At 42.4% G+C, this 15,874-nt stretch overlaps 1 protein-coding gene and 1 non-coding gene across 4 annotated transcripts in view; both read right to left on the bottom strand.

Moving 5' to 3' along the window:
- The window catches only part of SF3B3 (splicing factor 3b subunit 3), a 54,758-nt gene that overhangs the window by 30,769 nt on the left and 8,115 nt on the right, over nucleotides 1–15,874 (bottom strand). For all 3 annotated transcript variants that reach the window (XM_021932164.2, XM_003917165.4, XM_021932163.2), the window contains exons 4-9: nucleotides 14,316–14,488; nucleotides 12,876–13,017; nucleotides 9,743–9,855; nucleotides 6,423–6,560; nucleotides 5,688–5,791; nucleotides 1,594–1,759 (exon numbers count right to left, since the gene is read on the bottom strand). In XM_021932164.2, coding sequence (XP_021787856.1) covers nucleotides 1,594–1,759; nucleotides 5,688–5,791; nucleotides 6,423–6,560; nucleotides 9,743–9,855; nucleotides 12,876–13,017; nucleotides 14,316–14,488 — 836 coding nt within the window. The remainder of the gene's footprint in view (nucleotides 1–1,593; nucleotides 1,760–5,687; nucleotides 5,792–6,422; nucleotides 6,561–9,742; nucleotides 9,856–12,875; nucleotides 13,018–14,315; nucleotides 14,489–15,874) is intronic.
- Nucleotides 6,792–6,882, bottom strand: LOC116271376. The gene has a single exon (XR_004179936.1). It is a non-coding gene; the product is annotated as a small nucleolar RNA SNORD111 (small nucleolar RNA).

Raw genomic sequence — 15,874 nt, 5'->3', positions numbered from 1 at the left:
TTTTCTTTGAGACGGAGTTGTGCTCTTGTTGCCTAGGCTGAGTACAATGGCGCGATCTCGGCTCACCGCAACCTCCGCCTCCTGAGTTCAAGTGATTCTCTTGCCTCAGCCTCCCAAGTAGCTGGGATTACAGGCATGTGCCACCACACCTGGCTAATTTTGTTTTTTTGTTGTTGCTGTTGTTGTTTTTAGTACAGGCAGGGTTTCTCCATGTTGGTCAGGCTGGTCTCAAACTCCCAACCTCAGGTGACCTGCCCACCTCGGCCTCCCAAAGTGCTGGGATTACAAGCATGGGCCACCATGCCTGGCTAAATTTTATTCTTGATGAATAAACTATTTACACACATTATTTATTCAAATTGCAATGAAGGTGGAAAAATCACTAATAATCAAATTAGAAATTAGTCACACTTGGCCGGGCGTGGTGGCTCACACCTATAATCCCAGCACTTTGGGAGGCCAAGGTAGGCAGATCACGAGGTCAGGAGATCACAGTGAAACCCCGCCTCTACTAAAAATACAAAAAATTAGCTGGGCGTGGTGGCAGGCGCTAGCAGTTCCAGCTACTAGGGAGGCTGAGGCAGGAGAATGGCATGAACTTGGGAGGCGGAGCTTGCAGTGAACTGAGATCACGCCACTGCACTCCAACCTCCTGGGCGACAGATCAAGACTCCATCTCCACAAAAAAAAAAAAAAAGAAAGAAAGAAAGAAAGAAAAGAAGTTAGTCACACTTATTTTCTGTTGCCCTCAAGACTAATCATTTCTCAGAAAGGAAGAACAAAGCAATTAATTTCAGATGGGTGTAATTAAACCTGTCTGAATGCTGATTTGTTTCCCCAGTACCCAGTGAACAAGCTCCTCTCCCATCAGAAGTGTGATTAACTACACAGGTGGTCCCTAATGGTCACTCAAACCCTGGCAATTGAGGATGCAACAGCATGATCAAATTCCTGGCTGTCACAACTGAGCACCACCAATGAGAGACACAATCTTCATTCTGTGCCACTGCAGGTTCCTCCTTGAGGTGGTGATTCAAAACTTTCTGTTACCAACTGATCCCAATGTCTCAGAACTATTTTAAAGAGGAACCGTGGTAAAATGAAGTAAATACAGCTATATGTAGACTGTTATATGACAAGAGGTCAACCACAGAATACTGTGGAGTATATGACTCCACCTATTTTAAAAAGAAAAAGACAGAACACATAAACATATACATGATTCTAAATGCAGATAAAACACCTGGAAGCAGTTACAAGAAGTTGTTAACATAAGCAATATGGTTCAATGGAGCGGATGGGTGAGAAGATTATAGGGAGGACTTTTACTTTTCACTTTTTACATGGTCTGATTTTTTTCCTCCCCAGCAAGCAGTACAGGAATATGATCTGAATTTTTACATTAAACGTGAGTTTCATCATTACGGGAAAAAAAGCCCAAGGACTTATTAATGGTTTTTTATGCTCACACTTCTACCTCTAACTGCTTTACACACTGGCGAGTTCAAGGAAATACTAATAAAGCTATTTCTTAGACTAGATCTCAGTTTAACTTTAGATTGATTGTGGAAGGGACTGGAAAGACCCACCAACCTGGCAAAACAGAATGGGAGAGAGGCTGTCCAATTCATCAACCAGCACAAGGTTTTTAAGTGGTCTTGGCTGAAAAAAGAATGTGTCTCCTTCTTCCAGAGGCATGGCTGATGAAAACTCAGGTTCTTCATCATCATCTCCAAGATGTGCAATTTGATATAAGTAACTGGGAAGAAGTAGAGAAAAGAAACTTTCAGTAACGAGTTCTCTGCCTGACGATAATGTCTGACATCAATATAAAGCACAAGCTATTTGATTATATTAAGATACTACTGTTATTATTTTTAGGTGTTAACATTAAGTAAGATAGCTAGGATTTGTTTCAAAACAATTCAGGGAGAAGATCTGGGAAGTGCAGTGAGTGTTTTATTTATAGCACAAGCAACAAAGAAAACACAGATAAACTGGACTTCATCAAAATTTAAAACTTTCATGCATCAAAGGAAGAAAGTAAGATGACAACCCACCAAATGAGAGAAAATATTTGCAAATCATATTTCTGACAAGGGTCTAGTACCCAGAACACATAGAGAACTCAAATACAAGAAGACAACTCTTAAAAAATGGGCAACGGGATTTGAATAGACATTTCTCCAACAAAGATACACAAATGGCCAATAAACACAAAAAGATGCTCAACATCAGCTGGGCGCGGTGGCTTACGCCTGTAATCCCAGCACTTTGGGAGGCCGAGGCGGGCGGATCACGAGGTCAGGAGATCGAGACCATCCCGGCGAACATGGTGAAACCCCCTCTCTACTAAAAATACAAAAAAAATCAGCCGGGCGAGGTGGCAAGCGCCTGTAGTCCCAGCTTCTCGGGAGGCTGAGGCAGGAGAATGGCGTGAACCCGGGAGGCGACGGAGCTTGCAGTGAGTGGAGATCGCACCACTGCACTCCAGCCTGAAAGACAGAGCAAGACTCCGTCTCAAAAAAAAAAAAAAAAAAAAAAATAGATGCTCAACATCACTCATCACCGGGGAAAGGCAAAGCTACCACTTCATACCACCACTGCATACCTAGCAGGATGGCTATAATCACAAATGTGGAAAACAAGTTGGCAAGGATGTGGAGAAACTGGAGCCCTCATATACTGCTGTTGGGAATGTAAAACGGATGTAGCTGCTTTGAGAAAGTTTGGTGGTTTCTCAAAAAGTTAAACACGGAATTACCATGACCCAGTAATTCCACTCCTACATATACACCCAAAAAAACTAAAAATGGGGACTCAAATAGGTATTAGCACAGCAACATCTACCACAGCATTACTCCCAATAGTGAAAGGCGGACACAATCCAAGTGTACATCAGCAGTAGAATGGATAAACAAAATACAGTATGTACATACAATGAGTAATTCTGCCATAAAAAGGAATGAAGTTCTGACACAGGCTACCAAAACATGAATCTCCTTCTTTTTTTTTTTTTGAATATGAATCTTCTAAATATTATGCCAAGTAAAATGAGCTAGATACAAAGGGACAAATATCAGCCAGGCACTGTGGCTCAAGTCTGTAATCCCAGCACACTGGGAGACTGAGGCAGGTGGATTGCTTAAGTCCAGAAGTTTGAGACTCTACAAGAAATACAAATATTAGCCAGGCATGTGCCTTGCTAATTAATAGTCCCAGCTACTTGGGAGGCTGAGATGGAAGGATCACCTTGAGCCTGGGAGGTCGAGGATGCAGCAAGCCGAGACTGTGCCCCTACACTCCAGCATCCCAGAAAACAGAGTAAGACTCTGTCTCAAACAAACAACAACAACAAAAAAACCCAAAAAGCTAAGAAGGCTCGGCTGGGCACAGTAGCACACGCCTGGAGTCCCAGCACTTCGGAAGGCCAAGGTGGATGGATCGCTTGAGGTCAGGAGTTTGAGACCAGCTTGGCCAACATGGCAAAACCCTGTTCTCTCCTAAAAATACAAAAAAAAATTAGCTGGGCATGGTGGCACACACCTGAGTCCAAGCTACTCAGGAGGCTGAGAGAGGAGAATCGTTTGAAGCCAGGAGATGGAGGTTGCAGTGAGCTGAGATCACTGCACTCCACCCTGAGTGATAGAGTGAGTCGATCAAAAAAAAAAAAAAAAAAAAAAGGGCCCAAAAACCTGAAAGGTAGGTGTGGTGGTTTAAGTTTACAATCCCAGCACTTTGGGAGGCCAAGGGGAGAGGATCGCTTGGGTCCAGGAGTTCGAGACCAGCCTGGAAGACATAGTGACACCCTATCTTGATTTAAAAATGAAAGAAAAAAGTCACTGAGGAGTAAAAGGCATTTTATTTAAGATTGAGAGAATAGCTAGAAACAAGGCAGAAATGGCACAAAATCCTAGACAGTATTTTAATTACGAAGAAACTGAGCACTAGATTAGTAAAGTGGTATGACTACACTTTAGAAGATGCTGGCAAGACCATGTCACCTTATCTTGTGTAAGTAACTTGTAGTCTTAGACAGTGGTCTTAAATTTGAGGCTAGAATTCAGATTTCTTCCATTTGGCAATGAAAAGCCACTTATGATTATGATACAGGGATAGGGGAAATTATTTATTCAAGGTTGTCTTGTCTGCTGGATGAGATGATGCTACAAAAGGCTGAGTTTTACAGGAAAGGCAATGAAATTAAAAAACTAGTGAACTAGTTCAGATTAGCATTACGAAAAGGGGTACAGAAGTAAAAACAGAATTTAGCACATGACTGAAAGCGGTGGACAATAAAAAAAAATTGAGATTTCACACTTTAGTTGCTATAACTAGTCTATTAGACACTAACAGAAATAGTGAGGATGGGAGGGCTGCTGATATGGGTGGGCAGCTAAGTGCTGGTAAGCTTCAACCCTAGATAGGTACCTGTCAAGTGCTTATGGAACATCTCTTTAATAGTAAGTATTTCATTTTTTTTATTTAATTTTTCTTTTTTGAGACGGAGTCTTGCTCAACGCCCAGGCTGGAGTGCAATGACGCGATCTCGGCTCACTGCAACCTCCAACTCCCAAGTTCAAGCGATTCTCCTGCCTCGGCCTCCCAAGTAGCTGGCATTATAGGCGCCCGCCACCATGCCCGGCTAATTTTTGTATTTTTAGTAGAGACAGGGTTTCACCATGTTGTCCAGCTGGTCTCGAACTCCAACCTCAGGTGATCTGCCCACCTTGGATTCCCAAAGTGTTGGGATTACAGTCGTGAGCCACTAAGCCCAGCAGTACTTAAGTATTTCAATAACTATTTATTTGATGAAATGGCCGGCGCAGTGGCTCACACCTATAATCCACCCACTTTGGTAGGTCGAGGCGGGCGGATCACCTTAGGTTGGGAGTTTGAGACCAGCCTGAGCAACATGGAGAAACCCTGTCCCTACCAAAAATATAAAATGACCTGGGCGTGGTGGTGCATGCCTGTAATCCCAGCAACTCAGGAGGCTGAGGCAGGAGAAGCGCTTGAACCTGGGAGGCGGAGGTTGCAGTGAGCCAAGATCACGCCGGTGCACTCCAGCCACAACAAGGGCGAAACTCCATTTCAAAAAAAAAAAATTATTTGATGAAATGTTCAGCCAAAAACTCAGAAGAGACATCAAATCTAAAGATAGTTCTGGAGATACCCACAGAGGTACTGACTGAAGCCACTAAAATAAAGGAAGGTAAGACAAAGAAAGACTCTAAAGGGAGAAAACAAACTTTTCTTTTGAAAGAACTAACACAGTCTTGTGAAAAGCTCCCTAAGCCTCAAAGTCACACCTTCCTACTATCAACCCTTTTTTTTTTTTTTTTTGAGATACAGTTTCATTCTTGTTACCCAGGCTGGAGTACAGTGGCGTGATCTCAGCTCACTGAAACCTCCACCTCCCGGATTCAAGTGATTCTACTGCCTCAGCCTCCCGAGTAGCTGGGATTACAGGTGCCAGCCACCACACCCAGCTAATTTTTGTATTTTAGGTGGAAATGGGGTTTCACCATGTTGACCAGGCTGGTCTCGAACTCCTGACCTCAGGTGATTCACCCGCCTCGGCCTCCCAAAGAACTAGGATTACAGGCGTGAGTCACTGCACCCAGCCTCTGCTGCCAACTTTTATCGCAACCAGGGTGAACTAGGGTAACAGAAGGATTACTCACTGGTTTCCAAATTCTGATGCTACAAAAAGGAATCCTGTTTTAAGCACACACATGGCAGCAGCAACTGGTACAGTGTCAAAATACTTGAGCCGGATCTCAGTAACCTGGCGAGAAAAGAAACATTCTGGTGTACAAACAAGTGAAGTGAGCCCCATATTATAAGACAGCACAGGCTGAGTAGCAAATAAAATACTGTATTTCATATCTGACCAGGGGACAGCAAACTCCAGCTCACGGGCCAGTCATGTCAATTATTACTGGCTGTGGCTATCTTCGTACGTAACGGCAGAGTTGAGTAGTTGAGACGGAGACTACGTAGCTCACAAAAGCTGCAAATATTTACTATGTGGCCTTTACAAAAACATGTTTGCCAATTCCTGAACCAAACAGCTACCTAAGAAATTGCTCAACTATTCACAGAGCTCGTCCATAAGATAAAACTAGTAACAGATCACGTTTATTACCAGTTCTCAGTAGAAACAGAGACCTTTACTTTCTTCACATCAATTATTACCACCTAAAAATAATCACTACAAGTGGCATTACCACTCTTATATTGTATGTAAGATTACCAGACAAAAAAATCTAATAACCAGAGAGAAAAATCTATACTCATATACCGGTTCCAAAGGCAACTACTTTCTAATTTCCATTATTTTAATTTGTAAACTATTACCTGTCTTGCCTATCTCATCTCACAGAGTAGCTGTACTGGTCCTTCCATGATCTACTTACCATATCTTCATCTGTCTCCAAAGTGATCTTAAAGATATCTCCCTGCTCAGTTTGAGCCAAAAAGAAGAACATCGATTTGGTCTTATGGGTTGCAGAGCAAACAAAAATCATTCCTCTTTCAGGGTCATCCAGGTCATTCTAGCAAAGTCAAAAACACAAACACAATCGACGTCTTAGAAATGGGTACTTCTTAGTTCTGGAATTCAGCACTTTACCAATAGGGATTACACATGACATTAAAGGCCTAAAGGCACAAGCTTTGATCCAGAGTGTCCTGCTAGCCAGAACACTGGAACTCCACAGCTTAAAATTCTCCTGCTACAAATATCTAATAAACTCTGGGTAACCAAAAGAGTCCCAATTTCACTACAGCCTGATCAGATCCATAAGGCAAAAATTATCTCCAGAGAAAAATGTCTGAGAAGAGACATGAAATTTAAAGAGTCATCATTTCAGGCTGTGAATGAAGCACTGCTCCATCCAAACTACCATGTTCTACATCAAATGCCTGATTCCTAAAAGGCACCTTCTTAGATATGATTTTGAATTTTTTTTCTTTTCAAGACAATGTCTCACTATGTTGCCCAGACTGGTCTCTAACTCCTGGGCTCAAGGGATCCTCCCGCCTCAGCCTCTCAAGTAGCTGGGGATCAGAGGAACACCACTGCGCCTGGCTTGCGTTTTTTAACGTTTTCAACAGTTTCTATTTCTCTCACCGAGTAAGTTCGGCAAGAATTTTAGACTTTGTTATTGCAAAGCCAAGTACGGTGCCTGGCATAGTTAGGTCTCAACGTCTAATTAACTTAGTGACTTCCCGTCCCTTAACAAGAAGAATTTAACTTGCCAAATTTCTTCTAAGGTTTTCTAATATTGATGGAATCTTACATACTACGTATATTAGATTAAATTAAATCCTAAAGTTCAACTCCAGGACAGATAAATATTTAACAGCAAATAAATAATCCAGGGGTGAGGGGAGAGATGGCAATAACTGATTCAAAGGATCCACACCAAAACCACTGGGTGAAAAGACGCTGGGGAAGAGGAATATTCACTAATCTCAGGAAGAAGGATATTTACTAGTCTCAGGATGAGGGACATTCACTAGTCTCAAAGATCACCATCAAATTCCATTATCAGTTACCAAAAAAGAAAAGACACCATTACAATGAAGACAATGGGCAGGCACCACCTTAACAAAGTGACCAGGTTAATGTCTCAATTAGATAAACCAACATTATGGACACACAATGTGTGATATAGTGGAGAATATATATCACCTATATATCACCCCCTCTGCACTTATTATATCAAAAACATTAAACTCAATATAATCATGAGGAAACGGACTATGGGACAGACTATAAGAATTAGCTGGCCAGGCACGGTGGCTCAGGCCTGTAATACCAACACTTGGGAGGCCGAGACAGGCAGATCAAAAGGTCACGAGTTCAAGACCAACCTGGCCAATATGGTGAAACCCCACCTCTACTAAAAATACAAAAATTAGCTGGGCATGGTAGCAGGTGCCTGTAGTAACAGCTACTTGGGAGGCTGAGATGGATCACTTGAGCCTGGGAGGTCGAGGATGCAGTGAGCCAAGATTGCGCCACTGAACTCGAGCCTGGGCAACAGAGCAAAACTCCACCTCAAAAAAAAAAAAAAAGAAAATTAGCTCAGACTGGCAGGGCGCCTCATGCCTGTAATCCCAGCATTTTGGGAGGCCAAGGCAGGCAGATGACTTGAGGTCAGGAGTTTGGGACCAGACTGGCCAACATGGCAAACTCCGTCTCTATAAATACAAAAAGGGGACCAGGTGCGGTGGCTCACACCTGTAACCCCAACACTTTGGGAGGCTGAAGCGGGCGGATCATGAGGTCAGGAGATCGAGACCACGGTGAAACCCCGTCTTTACTAAAAATACAAAAAGTAGCCGGGCGCGTGGCAGATGCCTGTAGTCCCAACTACTCGGGAGGCTGAGGCAGGAGAATGGAGTGAATCCAGGAGGCAGAGCTTGCAGTGAGCCAAGATTGAGCCACTATTCTCCAGCCTAGGTGACAGAGCGAGAGACTCAGTCTCAAAAATAAATAAATAAGGCGGGGCATGGTGGCTCACGCCTGTAATCCCAGCACTTTGGGAGGCCGAGGTGGGCGGATCATGAGGTCAGGAGATCGAGACCATCCTGGCTAACATGGTGAAATGCCATCTCTACTAAAAATACCAAACAAAAATTAGCCAGGCGTGGTGGTGGGCGCCTGTAGTCCCAGCTACTCGGGAGGCTGAGGCAGGAGAATCGCGTGAACCCAGGAGGTGGAGACTGCAATAAGCAGAGATAAAAAATAATAATAAAATAAAGAAATAAATAAAAATTTAAAAATACAAATACAAAAAATAAAAATACAAAAAAGATTAGCCAGGTGTGGCAGTGAACGCCTGTAATCCTGGCTACTTGGGAGGCTGAGGTGGGAAAACCACTTGAGGTTGCAGTGAGCCAAAATCACAACACTGCACTCCAGTATGGGAAACAGGGAAACAGAGCGAGACTCCATCTCAAAAAAAAAAAAAAAAAAAAAAAAAAGGTGAAAGGGAAATATCCCAAACTAAGAGAGACTAAAGGCCAATTACAAAGGAACTTTTTGGGATGACAGAAATATGAATATGAACTACACATAAGGTAACGGTACTACACAACATGTTACAATTTCTTGGGTATGATATTGGCAATCTGGTTACATAGGAAAATGTCCTTGTTCTCGGGAGTCATCTCAGAAGATTATTGGAGTGAGGCATCATAATGCCTGTAACTTCTTTTCAAATTGCTTAGCCGAGAAAAGCATACGGACATATCATGAAAAAGAAAAAACAAATGTAGCAAAATATTAATAACTGATTAATCTAAATGATAGGCATGTGGGAATTCATTGTTCTATTATTTTTAAACTTTCTGTATTTTGGAATTTTCAAAATAAAAATGTTGGAAAAAAACAAGCAAAACAGAATAAAAGGCAACCTATCTCTAACAAATATGCCTGGTTTCTCCAAACTAGAAACGTTCAGGAATTTCAAATTAATAACTGTCCATAGGTTCCTCTGAAATAGGTATTAGATTAGTTTTAATTCCCTTTATAAACGAATTGTTTGGCTTTTACTAAAATATTTTAGCAGCTTTATTAAAAACAACATTTATGTCCCTGTCCCGGGGTCACTGAATTTTTTTTTTTACTTCACAAAAAAACTAACTTGGTAACAAACTAAGAGACTATACTGTAATCACAAAAATTAAAACACAAATATCTCTCTTCTCATATCAAAGATCTTACCCGCCTCCTGGGAATTGGACAGCGGATATCTGGCTGGTCACCAAAGTTCTTGTAAGTAATATAGTTTTCAGAGCAGATCAGTACTCCACTTGGGCCATCTGACCCTCCTGGAACTGTGAGAGAAAATAAAACTTAGCAGGGACTTTGATACAGACATGAATTTCTTCAGCTTTCAATTCCTCCTCTCTTTCAGCACAACTTCATGATGGTAATGTGCCTAATGCTAAGAAACATTTCAAGTGTTTCTCCTCCCTTATGCTCATGGTAGATAAGGATGAAGCATAGTTTGTGTTTACATAGAAGGTCTGATCAGCCTGGATAACATATCCAAATGTTTACCTCCAACCCAAATGCAGTTCTCATCTTCAGATGTATAATACATCAAATCACCTATTGGACATGGACCTTCCACCGGTATTTTTAAAATACAGTGTGTTCAAGCCAGGCATGGTGGCTCATGCCTGTAATCCTAGCACTTTGGGAGACCAAGGAGGATCACTTGAGGTCAGGAGTTCGAGACTAGCCTGGCCAACATGGTGAAACCCCATCTCTACTAAAAATACAAAAATTAGCCAGGTGTGGGAGCGCATGCCTGCAATCCCAGCTACTCAGGAAGCTGAGGCAGGAGAATCACTTGAACCCAGGAGGTGGAGATTGTAGTGAGCTGAGATGGCACCATTGCATTCCAGCCTAGGCGACAGAGTACGACTTCATCTCAAAAAAATAAATAAATAAAATAAAATAAAATAAGCAAAATAAAATAATAGGTCAGTCGCGGTGGCTCACACTTGTAATCCCACCACTCTCGGAGGCCGAGGCAGGAAGATCACCTGAGGTCAGGAGTTCGAGACCAGCCTGGCCAACATGGTGAAATCCCATCTCCACTAAAAATACAAAAATTAGCCAGGCATTGTGGTGGGCACCTGTAATCCCAGCTACTCGGGAGGCTGAGGCAGGAGAATTGCTTAAACTCAGGAGGCTGAGGTTGTAGTGAGCCAAGATCATGCCACTGTGCTCTAGCCTGGGTGACAGTGCGAGATTCTGTCTCAAAAAAATAAAAATAAAATAACAGTGTGTTCATAAACAAACTCAGGTTCCTTCCCAACCCTGCTGCACCTCCTAGATTCTCCACCTTAGAGAATACTACCATCAACTAACAGACCAAACCAGATACCTGAGTATAATCCTTCAATTCTCTCTCCTCCCACAGCCCTATTGATTCTACCTCCTTGGCAGCTACCAGTATCTCTTAGTTTAATGTCCTGATCAGTCTCCTGCCTTCAGTCTTAATATCCTCCATTTCATTAGCCAAAGTATAAGCAATTAATCTAAGGTTGTCAATCTATCAGATTATTTCCCTACTTAGAATCCTTCAGTAGCTTTCACCCCACCCCTACTCCTATCCCAGTCCCTTAATTAAATCATAATGAGCTTTTAATTATTTGAATGAACCACGTTATTTCTTGTATTTAGGCTTTTGTAAATGCTGTTCCCTTTGCTTACAACTGAAACTTCCTCTCCCACTCCAACTGCACCTAGCTAACTCCTAACTAGCCCTCAGGTTTCAGCTTAGAGACTCCAGCAAGCTTTCTGTAACACATTCCTTTCCTTTCCCTGTTTAGGGAACTTCTCTGTGCTATCATGGCATTTGGCACAGTTTCTGGTAATTGGTTATTTATCTGTGTTCACCACTAGACTCAATCTTGCATAAAAGCGGCACCACATCTAATTTTTGACCACTGAAGTCCCAAGATCCAGCAGATGGACTTAGCACATACTGATTGCAAAGGCTCAATAAAAATGTGTTGAAAGAATGAAAAAGCCCTTGAGAATGAAAGGTATGGTAATATGTTACAAGTAACAAGATGTGTAATCCACTTTCCATAAGTCATCTGCTTAACGTATTAACAATCTCTAAGATTAATACTCAAAGTGCTGTCCTTTATTTTTATTCTCCAATATCTTCCCCAAACAACATCTTATTTTAGACATCAATTCAAGTGCAAATGATTCAAAATAGAACAGATCAGTTTTCCCCAAGCCTGCTGAAATGCAGACGACCACAAATGTAGCTGCACTCCTTTAATCTTTTAATATAATGAAATAGTAATGTGGATTTCCCAATGGTGAACTGATTTCCAACTATGAACTGATTTCCAACTGTGAAAGTATTTTCCATGTTTTAGCTCCTCCAAAAACGTTACTTAGCTATGTGCATTTAAAACACTGAATCTGATTTGCTGGAATGTTAGCTTTTCTTATCTACAACCATATGAACCAGCCTGCAAATTTTTTTTGTTACTGTCAATCCAGTTTTGATATTGTAGTCATACTAGACTCACAGAGTGGTACAGTAGCATTTACTCTTTTTCTACTCTGGAGAAATCTGTTTTACTTTTTTTTTTTTTTAAATATTTATTTTTTCATTGAGACAAGGTCTCACCTTGTTTCCCAGGATGGTCTCAAACTCCTGAGATCAAGTGATCCTCAAGCCTCAGCCTCCTAAAGTGCTAGGGTTATAGGTGATGAGCCACTGCGCCCAGCCAAGAAACTTATTTTAAAACAGAATACATATATGTCCCTCAACAAAAAAATAAAAGCTTTCCTGAAAATCCTGGACCTCAATCTTCTGGGAGTGACTTTGGGCTACTGCTTCAATTTCTCTAATGCTGGTCTATTGAGGTTCTTAATTATTTTTGGATCAATCTGATAATCGTTTTCAAAAATATTTCCATTTTGTTTAAGTTTTCATATTCACAGGTTTTATCTTGTTGGGTTTGTCCATTTCATTTGGCTTTTCAAAGAGCTAGGTTTGAAAGAGGGGGAAAAACTGACTACAGTCAAACTGTCACAACAACTAATAGTAATGAATATTCCAAACCGACTGCTCCCTTCAACTTCTCTTCCCTGCCCTCAGTAGGAAATGAGTTATTAAGGAGCTAAACACTCTTTATCCCCAACACTTTTTAAAATCACTGCACCACATGAACTTCTAACCTGTCCAAAAGACAGACAAGGTATTCAGGTTCACAACAAATGGATTAATTCCCAAACCCTGTAAGTAAAACCTATTAGGTTTGGGCATAAAATGAACCAAGTAAAAGGGTACAAAGCAGCTCTGAAAGAAAAGTACCTGTAATAAGGAAGTTGCCGTGTTCCTCCAAAGGTTCACTGTATTTTCGGACCACATGATTTAAACCAAGGTCTAGCTCATAGAAAGTAAGTGTCTGCTGGGTATTAGCTGCTGCTTCCCCTGTCGGATCATTGTCTGCTTCCTACAGAGAACAGTGGCATAAAAACTAATCAGCAGCATAAAATCGAAGATCTAGAAAGTACATCAGGACTCCAATTTACAAATGAGAAAACAGAAGTCCACAAACGTCATTTTTTTTTTTTTTTTTTTGAGAGACAGGTTCTCACTCTGTCACCCAGGCTGCAGTGCACAGTGGTATAATCTTTTCTTTTTTTTTGAGATGGAGTTTCGCTCTTGTTGCCCAGGCTGGAGTGCAATGGCACGATCTCAGCTCACCGCAACCTCCGCCTCCCGGGTTCAAGAGACTCTCCTGCCTCAGCCGCCCGAGTTGCTGGGATTACAAGCATGCGCCACCACGACTGGCTAATTTTGTATTTTTAGTAGAGACGGGGTTTCTCCATGTTGGTCAGGCTAGTCTCAAACTCCTGACCTCAGGTGATCCGCCCGCTTCGGCCTCCCAAAGTGCCTGGATTACAGGCATGAGCCATTGCACCTGACCACAGTGGTAAAATCTTATCTCACTGCAGCCTAGAATTCCTGGGCCTCAGGCTCCCAAGCGGCTAGGACTATAGGCACATGCCACCATACCTGGCTGACGCCAAATAGTTTGACAAAGTTTATGCTACAAGATAAAGGCAGAGCTAGAATGAGAACTGCAATCTCCAAATTCTGGATCCAGGGATCTCTCTACTAGAGAACACTGCCTTCCATTCAAGGCAAAGAATAGTATGCTCTGTGAAAAAATACCTTAAACACAGCTTCACCTTTTTCATGAAGCTTTTCCCAATAAATATCTCATTTCCATAGAGAGATTACTTAAATCAGAGAAAGACTATTAAATAGTTGGTTAACCTCTGAAGTATCCCAAAGAATTTCAGTAAGGCATTTGGAATATGGAGAAGATGTGCTAGCAGGACAGAATTAAGACATGAACAAGGGGCTGGGCAAGGTGGCTCAGGCCTATAATCCCAGCAGTCTGGGAGGGTGAGGTGGGCCAATCACCTGGGGTCAGGAGACCAGCTTGGCCAACATGGTGAAACCCCATCTCTACTAAAAACAAAAATTAGCTGGGCGCAGTGGCAGTGCCTGTAGTCCCAGCTACTCAGGAGGCTGAGGCAGGAGAGTTACTTGAACCCAGGAGGCAGAGGTTGCAGTGAGCTGAGACTGCCACTGCACTCCAGCCTGGGCAACAGAGCAAGACTCTGTCTCAAAAAAAAAACAAACAACAACAAAAAAACACATATGCACAAGGAAGAAAACAATCTTTAAAAAAACAACGAGGTGACTGAAAGAAATGCAAAGAGACAGGGTCCCCATTACCTCATAATCCATTTCCAGACAAGCAAACATTGGATTTTCAAATCCAACATCTACTCCAACTACATGATACACTAAAGTATTTGCTTTGTGGGCTTCCAGGGGAGATGAAATGGTAAGTCGGGCTGCAGCATCTCTGTTCAAAATATACACCAATTTCTGTTTCTCAATGGCACCTGTAGTTGAAGGAGATAAAACATACAAGATTCCCAGATGAGAAGAGACACTTCCAGAACTAGTCACATCATGCTTTTCTTTTAATCATTATTAACAGCAGTAACTCTACAAGTATAACAACTCAGGATTCTGTTCTCTATCATCAGAATAGCACTTTGGGAGACTGAGGCGGGTGGATCACCTGAGGTCACGAGTTCAAGACCAGCCTGACTAACATGGTAAAACCTCATCTCTGCTAAATACAAAAAATTAGCTAGGTGTGGTGGCACATGCCTCTAATCCTAGCTACCTGGGAGGCTGGGGCAGGAGAATCGCTTGAATCCGAGAGGAAGAGGTTGCAGTGAGCTGAGATCGCACCACTGCACTCCAGCCTGGGCAACAAGAGTGAAACTCTGTCTCATTAAAAAAAAAAAATAAAAAAAAATAATAGCAATAATGGAGCTGGGCACAGTGGCTCAAGCCTGTAACTCCAGCACTTTGGGAGGCCAAGGCAGAAGGATTGCTTGAGCTCAGGAATTCAAGACCAGCCTGGGCAGCATAGTGAGTTCCCCATCTCTCTTTTTTTTTTTTAGATGCAGTCTCACTCTGTTGTCCAGGCTGGAGCGCAGTACCGCTATCTCGGCTCACTGCAACCTTTGCCTCCCAGGTTCAAGCGATTCTCCTGCCTTAGCCTCCCAAGTAGCTGGGATTACAGGCACACGCCACCACACTGAGGTAACTTTCGGATTTTTAGTAGAGGCAGGGTTTCACCATTATGGCCAGGCTGGTATCGAACTCCTGACCTCAGGTGATTCTCCCGCCTCGGCTTCCCAAAGTGCTGAAATTACAGACATGAGTCACTGCACCTGGGTGAGACCCCCATCTCTTTTAAAAATAAATAGCCACGGCCGGGCGCGGTGGCTCAAGCCTGTAATCCCAGCACTTTGGGAGGCCGAGGCGAGTGGATCACGAGGTCAGGAGATCGAGACTATCCTGGCTAACATGGTGAAACCCTGTCTCTACTAAAAATACAAAAAACTAGCCGGGCGTGGTGGCGGGCGCCTGTAGTCTCAGCTACTTGGGAGGCTGAGGTGGGAGAATGGCGTGAACCCGGGAGGCGGAGCTTGCAGTGAGCCGAGATCACGCCACTGCACTCCAGCCTGGGAGCACAGCGAGACTCCGTCTCAAAAAAAAAAAAAAAAAAAAAAAATAAATAGCCACTGTGCCCGGCTGAGACACCCATCTCTTAAAAATAAATAATTTTTTTTTAAAGACAATGGCATCGTGGTGGCCCCCTCCTTCCTAATACGAATCTTAAATATCCCACTAACTCGTCAAAATTTTTTAATGAGTCCTAGATTTAAGGATACTGAAAAATAGTAATTCATAAAATTATCATTAGTTTT

The sequence above is a fragment of the Papio anubis genome, chromosome 18 (genome assembly GCF_008728515.1).
Source record: "Papio anubis isolate 15944 chromosome 18, Panubis1.0, whole genome shotgun sequence".
NCBI classification, from domain to species: domain Eukaryota; kingdom Metazoa; phylum Chordata; class Mammalia; order Primates; family Cercopithecidae; genus Papio; species Papio anubis.
The sequence above is the reverse complement of the archived record's forward strand: the minus strand, read 5'-3'. Positions and strand labels throughout refer to the sequence as shown.